The sequence below is a fragment of the Ceratotherium simum genome, chromosome 7 (assembly GCF_057802395.1).
Source record: "Ceratotherium simum simum isolate JZ-2026a chromosome 7, ASM5780239v1, whole genome shotgun sequence".
Classification (NCBI taxonomy): Eukaryota; Metazoa; Chordata; class Mammalia; order Perissodactyla; family Rhinocerotidae; genus Ceratotherium; species Ceratotherium simum.
This window is the reverse complement of record NC_141906.1, coordinates 76,680,628-76,697,970: the sequence shown is the minus strand read 5'-3', so window position 1 is coordinate 76,697,970 and position 17,343 is coordinate 76,680,628. Positions and strand designations below refer to the sequence as shown.

The window sequence follows — 17,343 nt, the reverse complement described above, 5'->3', positions numbered from 1 at the left end:
ACGTCCAAAAAAATTTCTGGTTATAGACTGACACTTGCTGTCAGATTCTTATAAAAAATAATTCAAACAGAAAACAAAAATCTCTGTTTCCCAGTATGAGTCAAACTTCTACCACGGGACTTTCTGGCCCTAAGAAAGTTCTGCCATATGAGTGTAGTTGTGAACCAATTGTGGCTCCAAGAGTTTCGTTCTGCACAGTGGGGAGCTGCAGGAACCAGGTGATTACCATAGATGGTAGACTTGGCAGAGACAGGAGCATATGAGTTCGACAGCAGAAAAAGCTGTCACCATCTGGCACATAGGCCCCTCAAATGATCCCATTGCCTCCCTGTCCTACCCCTTATCCAGGGTGAGTGCAGGTGGCCTTTAAGATATATTTGATTAATTTTTTTATAACATAGTCCTGGTTTTAAGCAAACATAGATAGAAGTTCATCATGTGTTTTGTTAGGGGTGTTTGCCAAGGCACAGCTCAAAGAAAAGGGGAGAAGTTTCTGAGGATAGACTACCTCTGACATGATTGCTTGGATTGGAACTGGGGTGTTTCCTGTCAGAATAGGAAAAATGTCATCCCCAGGAAAGAGGCAGATCAGCATGCCAGCTACTGGTGAACAAGTAAAATTGATTCCTGGATGAGAGGTGTCTCTGCAGAAAGATTTCCTGGAGGCACTTCTTGTCAGTCCCTATATGACTTTCAAATCAGACTTCTGGACATAGATAGCTTGTTAGGTGGTTTAGTGTTTTACTTTGTGCAGAATTTGAACATAAATGCCAAACTATGGCTGTTTGTGATATGGTCAATAAAGCCAGATATGCCTTGAATACCTTGCTGGACTTCAACATCTAGAATCTCAATGGTTGTGAATTTTCAGAATCTTACTTGGGATTATGGAAGTTTGGAGACACTGGGCAAATGTTTTGATTTTTGTTGTTGTTGTTTAGCTTGTCTGTTAGTTTATGGTCAGGTTATTCTGTGGCATGTCCCGTGTAGATTCATTACCTCCTTCATCAGCTATGACACTACGTCTAGATTCCAATAACAGGATGGCATTTCATCAAATTCTGAAAGCATAACTATTTGGACTGGAACAATCCTCCCCTTAAAATGCCTAGTAAAGTAAAATCTGGAAACAAACCCCCAGATTGAAACTCCTTATATAAATAAGTATGCCTTTGTTGCAAGAGTTGGTTGCAGTATCACTCACCTTGAGAAGGTTCCTTGTTCACACAAGGATGACCTGTCTGTGCATTAAAGAACATTGCTGCTTCCTTTGAGTCAGAATGGTGCTGGCCACTCATCCCTCTTTGTCCTTTTCTGACCAAGCTGAACTCAGTGATGCATGCTGTGTGGAAGGGATATGTTTGGAATTGGATGAAACTCTGGACACCACATATGATTCCCTCTTTACACAGTGGATGATTGGAGTGGCCTCTCAGTCAGTGTCATCTATTCTAGAGACTAGAGAGAATCCTAGTTCTGTTGATGGTCAATCAGAATTCCACCCCCCACCCCCCTTCAGATCCATGAGAAAGAAGAGGAAGAGTTCAATGAGAAGAGTGAACATGATTCTGGTATCAATGAGGAGCCTCTACTCACAGCAGATCAGGTACGAATATCTCAGTTCTTGGGACTTTTTGTTCTTTTGACAGAGAAAAAATTTAAGAGTACATACTTGCCACATCCATTTAAGGCAGAAGAAAAATGTATGGTCTTGTGGTGGCTGTGTTGATGACTTATAGTGTCTTTGATTAGGAATTTCATTTCTCCTTATGCCTCATTTTACCTACCTGCAGTAAATAGGAACATAATTCCTGATGCTTGGGTTGCGTGGGGTCTGTGTTTGATAACCATCATGGATCGGCCCAGTGTTTACTGGCTTCACTTCCTGCTAAGCCTCTTATTGCAATTCATTGTACTCGGAGTCAGGACACTTAAACAAGGGTCCCAAATGCCTGTTCTTGCAAAAATAGAAGTGACAGATGAGGCTTTTTTGTGATGGATATTTTCTCATATTTCACAGAACACTAAAAATGTTGATCCTTTCAAAAGGAGTCTTAGAAACACTTGTGTCTTTGGGGGGAAAAAAGAGATATAGTGCTTCACATTTGATTGAGTTAGTTATATTTTGGTTTTAATAGTTTATTAATTAGGGAGAATAATCTTGGGTCTCTGGATTCCTTATTCAATCTTGCAGCTGGCAAATATTTATAAGTGCTTGTTTTGAGCAGGCACCATACAAGTTTTTTCACAAAGTAGTTCTGAAAAAGCTCCACCAGGAGCCTTCAGTGCCAGAAAGTGCTTTTCAGTAAAAGAAACTCTTTCAGGGCCGGCCCATGGCTTAGCGGTTAAGTGCACGCGTTCTGTTGCTGGCGGCCCAGGTTCGGATCCCGGGCACGCACTGACGCACTGCTTCTCCGGCCATGCTGAGGCCGCGTCCCACATACAGCAACTAGAAGGATGTGCAGCTATGACACACAACTATCTACTGGGGCTTTGGGGGAAAAAAAATAAATAAATAAAATTATTAAAAAAAAAAAAAAAGAAACTCTTTCAGGGCCGGCCCTGTGGCTTGGTGGTTAAGTGCGCGCGCTGCAATGCTGGTGGCCGGGGTTCGGATCCCGGGTGCGCATCGAGGCACCACTTCTCCGTTCATCCTGAGGCCGAGTCCCACATACAGCAACTAGAAGGATGTGCAGCTACGACACACAACTATCCAATGGGGCTTTGGGGGGAAAAAATAAAAATAAATAAAATCTTAAAAAAAAAAAAAAAAAGAAACTCTTTCATATCCGTGGTATAAAGGTGGGATATAAGCAGGTAAGGATCAAAAGAGTGAAGGGAGCCAGATAAAAAAGAATAAGGGCTAACAGTTATTCTTGTGAATTTTAGAGGAAATAGAATTCAATGATACAAATTCAACGACAACTACAGTCATGTGGTGCATAACGACGTTTTGGTCAATGACGGATCACCTATGAGACGGTGGCCCCATAAGATTAGTAGCATATAGCCTAGGTGTGTTGTAGGCTAGCCCATCTAGGTTTGTGTGAGTATGCTCTATGACATTCGCACAACGATTAAATCACCTAAAAACGCATTTCTCAGAACGTATCCAGTCACTAAGCTGACTTGTAACAGTACTCTGAGAGAAAGAGAAACGCAATCATAAAATTCTAAAGGGGGGTGTGTCATTTGGTTGCATTCTATAAATGGACTCAGGCTCCAAGGCACAGCATCGAGAACAGACAGACATATAAATGCGCTGTTGTGACCAGACTCACCTACGGACTCCTTTCAGGAGCAGTCTTGGCTTATTCCAGTTTCTTTATGTGGAGACGATTAACGTACAAGGTAGTTCACCCTCGTCCCTTGCGGCCGTTATCTAATCTGACTCTCTCTTCTAGGAGCTGTCCCCTATCAGGAGTCTAGATTAGAGCTGGGTTTCTGATCGATTTTCTGCTCTCCAGACCCTGCCTATCCTTTTATTATTTTATCATCTTTATTTTCACTTGTTGCTGGGCAGCTTTAGTTCCTATCTAGGTGAATTCTGGAGAAATAGCTGTTTTCCTCTATGTTAAAAAAGCCTCCTCACTTTCAGTTGTTCTAGGGACACTTGTCTTTTCCAGTCATAAGCATTGTGACAGTTAATGGATTGGGTTTTGTGTTAAAGTTGAGTAGATAAAATATTTTCCCACTAAGAAATAAAGTGCTCAGCAAATTGAAGTAAATGTTCCTTTCCAGGCAGCTCTGCTGCGTTTCCGGAAAGAGTAGTTTATTTCCAATAAAGCACTCATCTAAATGGCGTTTTTGGAAGAGGTTTTGCATTAAAGAGTGCTTTACATTAAAGTGAGAGTGTATGTAAGCCTTTGGTCAGATCTATTCTTATTATTATTCAATATTTATCAAGTAGCAATATTGCTTTAGGAATTTTACAGACAGCAAATTAGAAACGTCCCTAACTCGTGAAAATTCAACAGAGCGGGCACTCTCTTGTGTACCTTCTTCAGGTAATTGAGGAGATTGAGGAAATGATGCAGAACTCCCCAGACGCTGAGGAGGAAGAGGAGGCTCTGGAAGAGGAGGATGGGGGAGAGGCCTCCTCACAGGCAGACTCGGTCCTCCTGCAGGAGATGCAGGCCTGGACCCAGACCTTCAACAACAACTGGTCCCATGAAGGTGAGGGCCCAGGGCGGCGGGCTTGCCGAGGACGGACGTGCACTCTGTGCCAGGCACTAGGCATTTACTTCTGTAGCTAACAGAACCTCGAGGCCAGGGAGCTGGCAACACCTTTCTTACTGGGCATCAGGAGAGAAGTTAGCATTTTGGGGCAGGGGGGAAAGGCAATCAAACAAAATTAAAATGGTAAAACTAGCCAACGAGCAAGACTAAAGCAGCAGTAGAAGAAATCCGAACCCACTCTTCAAAATGATGCTACCATAGAAACAATGGAAAAAACCTGCAAAAGGTAATGATAATAATAGCTCATATTTTTGGAGAGCTTTCTATGTGCCAGGCCCTGTTCTAAAACTTTACATACGTAATCTTATTTCATCCCCACACCCGCCTCATTAGGAGTGAGCTGACAGAGTACTCTGAGAGATTAAGTGACTTGTTCAAGGCCACTGTTGGGAAAATATAGTTAAAAACAAAATCTCCTCCCCACCCAGAAAACCTCTCCACAGAAGTAGAGGAGAAAGAAAACAATTTTATTACAGAATAAGCATTAAGTCAGAATGTGACGCACATCCCAGACAACCTGCTAAATGGATTGCAAAACCAGAAAGAAACCTCACTCTTGTCTATAGCGAAGTGGATACAACCCATTATATTAGTATGTTTTGCAATTTGGAGTCGCGTGACAAGTGAGGCCCCTGTTATCTTCTTTAATGATGTTACTTTTCAAAGCAGCGACTCCCTGGTGCTTGAGGAAACATTCCTGAGTCCTGACACTGGCAAGAGGCTTATTTAGCCGTTAAAATGATTGACATACGTTTGAAAAGGACAGAAAAAAAAATTCTGGAAGAAAAGGGAGGTGAGAGAACGGGAAAGCCTCTTCCCTTATTTTCAACAGGGAGAATCAAGCCTCTTATTTTTAATTTGTATTTGCCCTTATACCACATACAGGTCATAAGGGGTGGAGCCAAAATTTGAAGCCAGGTAGGTTAACTCCGAGTCCACACACTTCGTCTGTGCATCGTCTTAACTCTGTGACACAGGTTTGTAGTCATGATGATCATGCAAAGAAAGAGGCGGATAAAGTGTGAAATGAAAAAATGTAACTAACACAGCAAAGGCAAAACTGAGTATAAAATTCATCAATCCATAGGGATAATGATGCCCATGTTGCAGGAGGGGTCACACTCCTGGGAATAGATCCACATGTGGGGTGAAGGAGACTTACAAACAACAGAGAGAGAAGGTGGGCTGGTCAGGGCATAAAGGTCCAAGCACAGGTTAGAATAGTCGTAAAAATAGAGGCACGATCTGAAGAACTGCATCCTGAAAGTAAAACTCTGTCGATCTCAGGAGCAGAGGCAGGGTGACAGCCCACAGAAGGAATCTGTGGAGGGATGGGGCAGATTTGGCCGTGGTGCTGCATTCATAGCCTCCCCAGTCGGGCCATTCTTAGCCACACAAAGGTCCCAAACATAGAAATGTTCAGCAGAAGACTCGTGAAAACAGCTGAAATGCAGAGTGAAATGGCAAAAACAGAGGGAGGAGGACTGCTCCAAAGAGCAAAATAAAGTTGAACCAAGTCAGCAAATATCCGGGCAAAGCAGAAATGAAAAGGAAAAGGAAAATGGATTCTGAAGTAGAAACAAGATACCACCAGAAAGGGACAAATTCGAAAAGATGCCCCCGAATCTATTTTAGATGAAGAAGTCTTAGTGGATAAGAATTTAAAATAGGGGGCCGGCCTGGTGGCGTAGCAGTTAAGTTCGCGCGCTCTGCTGTGGCGGCCTTGGGATCACAGGTACGGATCCCAGGCGCAGACCATCGCACCGCTTGTCAAGCCATGCTGTGGCGGCATCCCATGTAAAGTAGAGGAAGATGGGCACAAATGTTAGCCTAGGGCCAATCTTCCTCTGCAAAAAAGAGGATTGTCATCGGATGTTAGCTCAGGGCTGATCTTCCTCACAAAAAAAAGAATTCGAAACAAAGTTATATGTATCCATTATCTCAGGTTCCCTTTCCTGTTCTCTGACAGTAGCAGACCACTCTATGCCAACTAGCCAGGGTCATTTTTCAATACACGTTGCCAGTCTTCCACACGTTTCACGTATTTTTGAATCCGTGAACTGCCACACGGACCTATAGGTGTAAAGAAGGCCTCAGATCGCTCTGCTTATTTCGCTGTCAGCTATGTCTTAACCAGTTCTTGGGAATAAACACCACCTCTTTATTGCTCTTCAGCACAGAGGCCAAAAACCTCCTCTTAATGTTTGTTTTCCCTCTGATTCTTGACCCATTTCACATGAGGAATATCATAGACATAGGAAAAATAGGAGGACAGAACAAGGATCAAAAAGCACACACATTTTTGTGGACAGAGTCCACAAGCTTCTTTGGGGGCTGTTTTTTCTTACTTCTTTGTTTCCCGAGAGTGACGTTCTCTTCTGCAGGCCGTATACTGGCCCCTCCCTTCCCGGCATGCCCCTAAACTGTGAAGGTCTTTCCTGGCCCTTTAAGGAGTTGGAACAGGTCTCCTCTAGAGGGGCAGTCCCATCTCAAGCAGCAGTGGCCCCAGGAGCCTCTCCAGTGGGCTCTGGCTGGGATGCAGGTGTCACCTGTGGATGGTCTTCCTCTGCAGGACTGAGGCACATGTCTGGGTCTGAGCTGAACGAGCTGCTGGACCAGGTGGAGGGTGCCATCCGAGACTTCTCGGAGGAGCTGGTGCAACAGCTGGCTCGCCGGGATGAGCTGGAATTTGAGAAAGAAGTGAAGAACTCCTTCATCACGGTGCTTATTGAGGTTCAGAACAAGCAGAAGGAGCAGCGAGAACTGATGAAAAAGAGGCGGAAAGAGAAAGGGCTGAGCCTGCAGAGCAGCCGAATAGAGAAGGGAAACCAGATGCCTCTTAAGGTATGTGAACAACCCTGCTGGAAAACGAGGTGCGTCCAACCGCAAACCCTCGCCATTTCAGGTCCCAATACCAACCCTGCTGTGGACTCATCAACAGACCTGTACTGAGCAGTGACTGTGAGCAGGATACTATGGCAGTGGGCCATGAAGAGGGAGAAGATACCACCTGTCTCCTCTACTCCCCAGAGGACTCACGGTCTAACTGGGGGAGAGAGGACGTAAACATTAGAAAATAATTGAATGTGGCATGTGTTCTCTTAGACGAGACCTCAGAAAGTGGAGTGAAGGCATTTAGCATTGAGAGGCATTGTTTCTTTGGACTGTGTGTCAGAATTTCTGCTACTGGCATAGAGTCCTGACTTAACTCTTTAGGGCGTGGATAGGGTGTTGCAGGATCAAAAATTATCAGATGCCTTATGGTTATATTGACAGGATTCTTCAAACCTGCCTTAATCAGGGAAGCTCAGCAGAATCATCTAAAGAGCTTTTCCAAAATACCTTTGTCTAGGCCCCATCCCAGACCTACTGAATTGGGCTTAGGCATGTGCATTTTGAAAAATAAGATAAGGTCAATTGCTTTACATCTGCCCTTCCCAATGGCTGGACATTTTGTTTTCCATCCTAAGATATCGCATCGTCCAAGTTTTACGGTACTGCTGTTTACACAATGGAGGCTGAAATGAGGAAACTTCGGGAGTGTAGGGGGTCTTGTTGCCCTGAGGGACTTACTAAGTCTTTGAGACTCTACTATTTATTCTTCCAAAGCTCAGGCTGAAATTTTGGCCCGTCGCTTAGCCCAGGTCTTACATTTACTTTCCGGTCACAGAACCGTGACCATGGGGCAGTTATCTGGGACAGTGCGGTAGCTCATGGGTGTGGGTAGTTTAGGGAGTTCACAGAAGTCCCTGGGGTGATGAATACGGAGCAGGAGGCGTGAGCTCGTCTTGAGTCTCTCTCTTCTCCCCCAGCGCTTCAGCATGGAAGGCATCTCCAACATTCTGCAGAGCGGCATCCGCCAGACTTTTGGCTCCTCAGGAACTGACAAACAGGTACGAGCAGTCTCTCTGCTCTCAGCTTTCCACCCGCCCGGACTCTCTTGCAGCTTGGCCTCCGAAAGAGAAATGGGGGATGGTGATTCGCTAGAATTATCCCAGCCCTTGGCAGGCAGGGGAGGGGTCCTAACATTTTCTTCTCCTCTTAAGGGAAACAGAAAATGTCTTTTTAAAGGTGAACAGTTTTTTGAGCTCCAGTATTCTAGGATTTATCTAAGGGTAAAACTTAAAACTCAACCCTGCTTGTAGACTTAAGAGTTAAGTTGTTTTAAGAACAAAATGCGTTAAAAGGGGAATCCATTTCATGATTGATCCCCTCCAAGAGGTTAATTAATTCCACATTGAATCTCTGCCTGAGCCAGTCCCACCAAGACTGCCTCTTCACTGGCTGGCTCTGACCATAACCCACGTAGTGGCATCTCCTGGTTGGCTCCATTTAGTCAATTAGTTGCCTGAGAAGTAGCTTGTATTTCCGGTTATTAAGACAGTGTTCAAAACTTATATTGAGTGCCTGTTGTGCGCTAAGCTCTGTTGCTAGGCCCTCAGGAACAAAGATGAATAAGTCCTGGTGCATGCCCTCCTGGAGTGCATAATCTACTAGGGATGGCCGGGGTCTAGATAGACAAGTTTCAGGTGGTGGAATAAGTGCACATAAATTGTGTGTGTGTCTTAGACGTATTTGTAGCTGAATCCTAAGTGTTAGAATTCTAGGACTGCAGCTTGGGAAGAGATTTTAGGAACATCTAACCTAGTCCCCTCATTCCACAGCAGTCTGAGCTAAGGCCCAGAGAGATTAGGCATTTTCCCAAGGCCATACTGCAGTTGCAGAGCAAAGACTGAAATACAGGCCTCCTGACTTTCGGTCTAGAACTCTTCTCACTCACAACCCCAGGCGCCATTAGAACCCTTCACGGTCTTTCCGGGTGTTCTTTGATATCCCACTGGGCCCTAAGACGATTTTGTTGTAGAAGCACCTCATATCCAGCAGAGGGAGCAAACCCAACATCCAAGACTCAGGGCGGGGTTGAGGTTCTCTCTCTAGCCTGTCCTTTTTCATAAAAGAGAAACTATCATTCTCAAATTGCACCCCAAAGGATAAGAAAATATAATACCCCCCCCTTAAAATGCTCTTTGCTCTCAGCCCGAAGGAAAAGCTCACCAAAATTCCTAAATAACAAAAAAGTTTCTAGTGTTGGAGGAGTGTAGAAGTTGGAATGGAGGGAAATTTTTCTTGGCTAATAGGGTGAAGTCTTAGTTTTAAAGAGACATTCCCCAAAGACGAGAAAAGGGTCCTGAAACAGTGGTGTGCACATTATCATGGATCTTGTCAAGAATGTCTGTCGCCAGAGTGCGTTTCTTAGAGAAAAGCATGATGCCATGCAAATTGTCGGCTATGTCTTACGCCCGGAGGGACCGTATCTTATGTCTCAAGCCCTGCATGCCGTGTTTGTCTCGTAGTATCTGAACACAGTCATCCCTTACGAGAAGAAGGCCTCCCCTCCGTCCGTGGAAGATCTGCAGATGCTGACCAACAGTGAGTTCCTCTCCTCCTCAGCGACATCAGCTGCTTAGTTTGCTCCCTCGCTCCCTGTGAGTTGCACCCTTGGTGCCTCAGGCCTGAGGTGTCCCGAGAGAAGTTTTAGACGGGTCAAAACGTGCTCCATAGCATTGCATCACGTCCCCCCGCACAGGGATAAAATTAAAGTACTCTGTAGTGATACACAGAGCTGTCTTGTCTTTTCTCCACTTCCTGTAAGGGAAGAGACTTGCCAGAAAAAAAACGAGCTGGTGACAGAGCTCAGGGGTGGGTAGGGGGCAGTACTGGTGTGCAGGGACCTTTTGTGGTTCACCCAGCAGTTCTGAGGCTTTACATTCTCTATCTTGCCTGTTCTCTCCTCTGCAATTTGAGGTTGCCTGGTCCAAACGTGTGCCCCGAAGCAGGGAGCTCAGTCTGTGGGACTGGCTGTATTTTTAACGAGAAGCAAGGTTTCTTGGGTGGGGGGAGGCTGACTGGAAAGAATAGAGTCTGGTTTTCCTTTCAGGAAATGACTGCCTCCTCTCCACTTTGGCTCTATTGTCAAATAATATTAATAAACATTCTGAGCTATGGGAAAAAACAGTGTGAGATAAAGAGCCTTTTGTAAGCAAAATCTCTTTATATACATCAAACACTACAACCCCCAAAGGGCCAGGGGCGTTTGGTGTTAGCCATCAGTGTCAGCTTGATTTTTTTAGGAAGAGAAAAATCCTAGGCTGAGATGTGGTGACAGGCTCAGTGAATCATGAGAATGTCCATCTCCCTGGCAACCGTGCACTGCATTGAGTGACATATGAACCAGGCTGCACAGCCCACTGCAGCACTGTCTGGGAGGGAATGGGCCAACCGAAGGGCTATTTGATGCCCCAGGGGATGGGAAGAGGAGCTTCATCTGTTCAGCGGAGGAAGATAGATACCTGCTGGGCCCGGTGCTAAAGGTGACCAAATGTTTTCATTTTTATCAATTTGGAGAACTAAAGCAGGAGGTTCTGGTAAACGGAAATCCTGCCTACATCAACAGATACTATGTCCTTGAGAATCTGGAATATTAAATTCAAAGTACATTGGCTTCCTCTTAACTCATTTTATACTCCTTCATTTGCATAAATATGCACCGAGATTTTTTTAAAGGGAGCAGAGAGAAATGAGCTGACTTTTATAGGTGTTTGTGTTTTCACAAGTAGTGAGCATTTGGAAAATAATTTGGACAAATTATGAAGGTTCATATATGTAAAGTACTCTATCATGGTCTTAAAAAAAAGGAAGAGCTATAAATTTACTCCAGATACCCATTCAGGAATTCAGTGTGAAATCCTTTCATTTTAATTAAGAAACGGTGGGTTTGTTTACATTTTTTAAGTTCATTTAAAAAATGATAGCTAGAGTGTATCCATCATTTAGAATACTTTGGAAATATAGAAAAATGAACAAAGGAAGATAAATAATTCATTGTCCCCTCCACTGTGGTTACTGTTTTGCTGTTTTTAAGCTGTAATATTTTATGTCTTTTCCATATAGTTGGGATTATACTGGCTATAAAATTTTGTATCATGATTTTAGTCACATCAGTTAACATTTGGTTAACATTCTTTTTATGCCTCTCTCTTCTATCATGTGGATATACAATATTCCAATATTTTATACCCTTTAAAATAAAATGCCATCTTTCCTGAATACCAATTCTCCTGTAGGTTATGAAAACTCTCTTATTTGGCAAATTCTTGTATGGATTTGTGAACAACGTCTGCTCTTTGCCCTACTCCTGAATCAAGGACATAGGCCAAAGACCAGCTCTTGGGACCAGACGGTTCATATAAATTTTGGATTTTGGAGATCAACTTAGACACATATTGACTGAGTACAATTAGTGTGTTTTTATGGCTATCTCCTTGGTGCGGCGTTTAGTCTGCCCATGTTCAGTTGCAAAGTATTTCCAGCCTATTAATTTGAAAGGAATGCATGTCTAAAAATACAGAAGAAATAAAACAAAAGAAATCAACACCTGGAGGGCCTCCGGTTCAGGCTTTTTCTTTTTCTGGACCTGGCCACTGACTCATGCCACTGTCGGGCTCTGTTCTTCACCTGCTCCTGAGTTTTGGAATCAAGTTTCCTTACCCTGACTGGAAACTAGGTAAGGTAATCAGTGGAGAGCAAGGATTTGGACATGGATTGGGGGTCACTCTATTGTCGTGGTTGCCTCCTGACCCTAGCTGTTAGTGCCGGCTAATTTCTCTTGTTTTCTCTGCTTGCAAAAAGTAGTACATGCTCATTAAAAAAGCCAGACACTGTAGAAATGTAGAAAGGAACCTCCCCTGTGGTCTCACACTCAGAGATAACCACTTTTAAGTTTCACGTACATTCTTCCAGATTTTTTTCTATGAATATTAGCGTTTATTTATTCATTTAAAAGTTTATAATACATAATGTTCTGCAGCTTTCTTTCTTCGCTGATAAGTATGTCTTGTACATATAGATCTCTCTCATTTTTCATAAAGCTCTATAAGACTTCATGGAATACATAGACCATAGTGTATTTAAGGAATTTGTTGACGAAGAAATTTATTGGCAGACTCCACCCCCTCATTTTTTGATATTGTAAACAAAGTCCAGTGACTTTCTTGAAGGATTTTCTACAAAGCTGACTTCCACAATATGAATTATGACTATGAGAAGATGCTACCTAGTTTAATAACAGAACAAGCTATTTTAGAAACTTTTATAAAAACCCTTCAGGGCCGGCCTGGTGGCATAGTGGTTAAGTTTGTGTGCTCCGCTCTGGCAGCCCAGGGTTCTTGGGTTCAGGGGCCCACTGCAGACCTACCTAGGCACCACTTATCAAGCCATGCTGTGTCAGGCGTCCCACATATAAAGTAGAGGAAGATGGGCTGGGATGTTAGCCCAGGGTCAATCTTCCTCAGCAAAAAGAAGAGTATTCGCATCGGATGTTAGCTCAGGACTAATCTTCCTCACCAAAACAAAACAAAAACAAAAAAAACCAAAACCCTTTAGGCTTTAATAACTTCCCTATTGTTTGCTTCATGTGCAGATCATGAACTCTTTCGTTGTTCCGTAGTAGTCTGTAAGCTCCTTGAGGGTCCCTAATTCTTTTGCATTTCCACAAATTCTCTCACTGTACTGGGCATAAAATGGAAAATAAATATTTATTAAATTAAGTTCATTTGTTATTAATAAATTAAAGGGGAGAGATTTTTCTAATAATATCTGTTTATATGAATAGAATGTTTTTAAAGACAGTTTATTGGGGATTCAATAATGTGATGACTATTATTCTTATCATTTAGATTGCATCTGAAATCTGAGTCTTTTTTTAAATTGCTTTATTTGTTTTTATGATTACTAAAGATATATACTTAGGAGATGATGGGGAAATTATAGATGAGAAAAAAAAAGTAAAAGATACAAGAAAAAAAGAAAAGAAAGTCATCAATGGGCCACAATGACTTTGATGTATTCTCCTCCATCAGCGTGTTGAATGCTGACTCTTGACAGAGGCTTCTAGACTTTTTCTCAAGACTCAATGAATGTATTTTCACTCACTTTGGATTAGTGGGTTGTTTGGCCCTAGAAGTGAGCTTTATGCCCTGATGGCATCTTGCCTCATCTCTCTCTCTCTCCTTCTCCAGTTCTCTTTGCCATGAAGGAGGATAATGACAAGGTGCCCACTTTGCTAACGGACTACATTTTAAAAGGTAAGAGCAGCTCCAGGCCTCTGGAAGCAGGGGGTCCTCTGGGGCCCCCTCTCCCAGGACTCCTATTGAAGGTGTGGAACTGACTCTGCAGCCTTCCCAGGGCCTCCATGCCAGACCAGACCTGGCAGGGCCAGGGAAATCAAGCGGACAATTGTGAGGCCTTGCAGGAATGGGTTTTTGCCTCTAGACGTTGCTAGGACGCCTGAGGAGATTCCATCACCCCCTAGTCACCAGAGTGACTCCACATGAAGAGCAGCCAAACCAACAAAAGACTTATTGTGTAAGTTCTGTGGAGTTTGAGCTATTTAGTTAGGAAAAACAAAGCTTGAGGATACTTTTAATAGTTTTCAGCTGCTTGAAAGGCAACAAACTACAGTCATGATTAGCTACATCCTTTCATAAGTTTTTTTTGTTTTATCTTTTATTATGGAAACTTTTAACATATAAAAATAGAGTGAATGGTATAATGAACACTCATATACTTCCTGCTTCAACAGTTGTTAACTCATGGCCAATCATGTTTCATTTATACCCCTGCCCAACTTCTCCCCTCCATGTTATTTTGAAGCAAATCCCAATCTTCATTTTTTTAATCCATAAATATTTCAGTATACATGTCTAAAACATAAGGACTCCTACATAGAGACAGAGATTGGATTGGTGGTTACCAGAGGGGAAGGGGGGAGGGGGGAGGGTGAAAGGGATAATTCGGCACATGTGTGTGGTGATGGGTTGTAATTAGTATTTGGGTGGTGAACATGATGTAATCTATGCAAAAATAGAAGTATAATGATGTACACCTGAAATTTATACAATGTTATAAACCAATGTTACTGCAATAAATAAAAAATTAAAAAAAAAATCAAAACCATGCCATTAGAATCTCAATAACTGGAGTGTATCAATGACAAAAACAGTGGAAGAAAGCGTTTTTTTTGGGGGAGGAGGCATTTACATCAGATTTCAGGATGGTTACAATTTATCAGATGTAACAGAAAAATAAACTTCACAAGATCCTAAAAAAAATAATAATAATAAAATAAAACATAAGGACTCCTAAAAAAATCATACCCACAACATCATTATCACAACTAGGAAAATAAAAAATTTCTTGATGTCATTGATTAACCAATCAGTGTTCAGATTTCCCTATAAATTTTTCAGTTTATTTGTTTAAATCAGGATCCAATGGAGGTCTACGCATTACAGTTGGATAATATATTTTAATATATATATCCTCTTTTAATATATATATATCCCCTTTCCTTCCTCTCTCTCTCATTACTTGAAATTTATTTCTTGGAGAAATCAGGTTGTTTGTCCCATAGAATTTCCTCATTCTGGTTTTTGCTGGCTAGTTGTGTTCCCATGATTTAATTAATATGTTCTTCCATCTTTTGTATTTCCTGTTAACTGATAGAGCTAGATGCTTGATCAAATTCAGCCTCAAATTTTTTGATAAGCCTCATATTGTCAGTGGTTGTAAACTTCCATTAAGAGACACATACTATCTGGTTGTCTTTTTGTGATGTTAATATCTGTGTTAGTCTGCTCAGGCTGCTAAAACAAAATATCACTGAGTGGCTTAAATAACAGAAATTCATTTTCTCACAGTTCTGGAGGCTGGGAAGTCCACTATTAAGGTGCTGGCAAATTTGATTTCTAGTGCGGTCTCTCTTGATTTGTAAACAGCCACTTCTCGCTATGTCCTTACATGGCCTTGCTTCTGTGTGTGAGGAGAGAGAGCATGAGAGCTCTCTAGTGTCTCTTCTTAAAAGGACACTAATCCTATCAGATCAGAGCCCCACCCTTATGACCTCATTTAACTTTACTTCCTTAGAGGCCCCATCTCCAAATACAGCTGCAGTGGAGGTTAAGACTTCAACATGTGAATTTGAGGGGAACACAAACATTCAGTCCATAACAATATCCATTGATGATCATTCATTTCTAGATCCTTTATTTTGTTAGGTTTTTTGCTGCACAACAACACACAACTTGGGGTACAGTTTCAGAGGCTTGTGGACCTCAGTTAAGAACCTCTGAGCTGTGTTATTTCCATAAGGATCAGAGAGATTGATCTTAAATTTCTGCAGGGGGAATTTAGGCTAAACATTGGGAAGAAATTCTGACTCTTAAAGGTTTTAAAAGACCAGCAAATTTCTCAAAGGAGGTTTTCAAAGGAGGTTTGTAGAAATGGGTTCTGTAAGTCTGGAAGCCTGAGGGACTAGACTTTACCCCTCATGATCCACTGAAATGTCAAGGAATTTATAAAGCTAGTTATCATTTACTGAGCACTTTCGACTTGCCTCTGAACAACGTGGGGGGTAGGCAGAGGCACAGTCTGTTGTACATATGAAGAACAAGCACAGATAGGTTGAGTAATTTCTCTAAGGTCATAGAATTAGTAAATGGCTGGATCCAGGATTTGAACCCAGGCAGACGGGCATTGGAAAACGACGCACTCGATTGTTACACCAAACCACCACTTATCACTGGCTCTTCCTTCTTCTGGAAGGAAGACATGTGAGTGCAACTATTCCTTGGTTCTAAGAAGGCAGTTCTCTGCTGAGGACACTGGCAAGAAGCCAGCATGACCACTCTCGGCCAGGGCCACCCTGGGCTGGCACGTCCTGACCCCCACTGTGCACTGACCTCTCTTTCTCTTCTCTTTTCAGTGCTCTGTCCTACCTAACCTTGCCCTTGGGAGCAGCCTTGCTGCGGAGGTCACTGAGCAAGAGTCATTCCACCACAGGGACTGCATGACACCACGTAACCTCCGACGTGTATTTAAACGTGTATAGCTTAACCTGGATTAAACATGAGCAAATGCTCGGGGTCCTTTGCTGTTGGCTTCTAGTGCTAGTACTCATTGGATGCATGACCGAGGGGCAGGGCTGGTGACGTTGCCTCCTCTCCGCCCATGTCGGAGGAAGGCAGATGCTCTCACCACTCATTATGTAGTCTGGCTCCAGCCCTCAAAAACAGCTTACATTCTAAGACTAATTTTGAAATAAACCTTCATTTAATTAATATTCTTCATGTGCTTTGGAGCGTGGTGTTCATTGGTCCTCTGTTCCAAATCCTCTAGAGAAAGGATGTGTAGCTGCCTCCACATGATGTTCCGGGCCTCTGGCAGCCAGCCCGGTGTTTAGGGACTGGGAGCATGCCCTGTTGTGGGTCATGGTGGGGCTGCACCTGGTACAGACAGAAGGGGGAGGCCGTCCACAGACTCCTAAGATCTTGCTGCTTGGCACCGTTAAAGGGAGCTGCACAATGAGTTGTAGGAACTAGCCGGTCAGAAAAGGGGTCAGCCCAGGGGGGAGATTGTGAAGTTAGAAGATAGAAAGTGAGCCTCAAGGTGGAGCCAGGCAGCTGCAGTGCCTCCTCTTGGTATGGCAGGGCCCCCACAGGGACCTGGATGTCAGGGCTGGAGGGAGTTGGCTCTGCTGGGCTCTCCCAGCATGGAGATTGCAGCTGCTTTCCTGACCGCCCCCAGCGACCCCTAGGAACAGTACCCTAGGACTGTGCATGCCCTCCCTGCCCTTCCTGCAGTCCCAGAGGTCCAGCAGCTCTGACACCTACGTGCTGTCTCCAGCATCGGCGGCAGGCAGCTGCAAGCCTTGGTTGACCAGCAGGTGAAATGTTGCCCTTGTATTCGGATGTATTTCACCACCACCTGAATTCTCCTGGCTTCCATCTTCTGGCTTGAATGATAGCAACCCTGCCATTTCCCCCAGCCCCACCTTAAAAGAAAAACTTATCTAGCACTTGCTGTGCACCTGCCACTGGCCTTATCACTCTGTACACGTTATCTCATATCACAGCAACCCCGTGCGGTAAATAGGTCCTAGCACCACCCTGATTTTATGGATGAGGAGACCAAGAAGCAGAGATGGTCAGAAGTAGTAGAGTCAGACTGGCACTTCGGTCTCTGATGCAATCAAACTTCCCCTCACTC

At 43.4% G+C, this 17,343-nt stretch overlaps 1 protein-coding gene across 3 annotated transcripts in view; it reads left to right on the top strand.

Moving 5' to 3' along the window:
• The window catches only part of FEZ1 (fasciculation and elongation protein zeta 1), a 40,953-nt gene extending 24,537 nt beyond the window's left edge, over positions 1–16,416 (top strand). For 2 of the 3 annotated variants that reach the window (XM_004438430.2, XM_087433887.1), the window contains exons 4-10: positions 1,520–1,606; positions 4,008–4,176; positions 6,812–7,083; positions 8,052–8,132; positions 9,594–9,669; positions 13,317–13,382; positions 16,061–16,416. In XM_004438430.2, the coding sequence (XP_004438487.2) occupies positions 1,520–1,606; positions 4,008–4,176; positions 6,812–7,083; positions 8,052–8,132; positions 9,594–9,669; positions 13,317–13,382; positions 16,061–16,077 (768 nt within the window). In that variant the 3' untranslated portion in view covers positions 16,078–16,416. The remainder of the gene's footprint in view (positions 1–1,519; positions 1,607–4,007; positions 4,177–6,811; positions 7,084–8,051; positions 8,133–9,593; positions 9,670–13,316; positions 13,383–16,060) is intronic. The other variant, XM_014793758.2, reaches the window with a different exon arrangement.
• The last annotated feature ends 927 nt before the right edge of the window (positions 16,417–17,343 follow it).